Here is a 737-nt window from a genome sequence, read left to right as displayed (position 1 = left end):
CACTAACACAGACAGACAGACAGACTACAGACAGACACAGACAGACAGACAGACAGACAGACAGACAGACAGGCAGACAGCTCACTCTGGTTGTGTGTGTCCTCAGAGAATATCTCGCCATCTTCAAGAAGACCGTCGCCATGCACGAGGTCTTCCTGTGTCGTGTGGCGGCTCATCCCGTCCTCAGGAAAGACCTCAACTTCCACGTCTTCCTCGAGTACAACCAGGATGTGAGTACACCGTCTCACCTGAGACATCAGGTGGTGTTGTTGTTGTTGTGACCTTTGACCTCTCCTGTCTGACAGCTGAGTGTACGAGGGAAGAACAAGAAGGAGAAGCTGGAGGACTTCTTTAAGAACGTGGTGAAGTCGGCCGACGGCGTCCTGGTGGCCGGAGTCAAGGTGACAAACACGAGTTCTTCCTGAGGTTCCCACCTGTCACAGTTTGCTCATTATTGATCGATATTGATCGATATTGATCGTCTGTCTGTCTTTCAGGACGTGGACGACTTCTTTGAGCATGAGAAGACGTTTTTGTTAGAATATCACAACAGGGTCAAAGATGCTTCGGCCAAATCTGACAGGATGATCCGCTCGCACAAAAGTAAGTTTGTTTTATAATTTACAGGATCCAGTTGCATCATGGGAGATGTAGGATTCAGTGTTTTTGGACTAAAAGTCAGGATATCTGCACCTCTGCTGCTACAGATAACTCTTAATCTGTGTGTGTGTGTGTGT

At 48.0% G+C, this 737-nt stretch overlaps 1 protein-coding gene across 1 annotated transcript in view; it reads left to right on the top strand.

Annotated features, from left to right (window-relative positions):
• Nucleotides 1-106: 106 nt before the first annotated feature.
• snx6 (sorting nexin 6) overlaps nt 107-737 on the top strand; it is a gene marked incomplete at both ends in the record, with an annotated part of 2,739 nt that continues 2,108 nt past the window's right edge. The window contains 3 exon segments of the mRNA XM_035674693.1: nt 107-230; nt 306-401; nt 498-603. Of these exon segments, the coding sequence (XP_035530586.1) occupies nt 107-230; nt 306-401; nt 498-603 (326 nt within the window).

Source organism: Morone saxatilis, unplaced genomic scaffold (assembly GCF_004916995.1).
Source record: "Morone saxatilis isolate NCDOM2014 unplaced genomic scaffold, NCSU_SB_2.0 Contig3, whole genome shotgun sequence".
Lineage (NCBI taxonomy): Eukaryota > Metazoa > Chordata > Actinopteri > Moronidae > Morone > Morone saxatilis.
The sequence above is the reverse complement of the archived record's forward strand: the minus strand, read 5'-3'. Positions and strand labels throughout refer to the sequence as shown.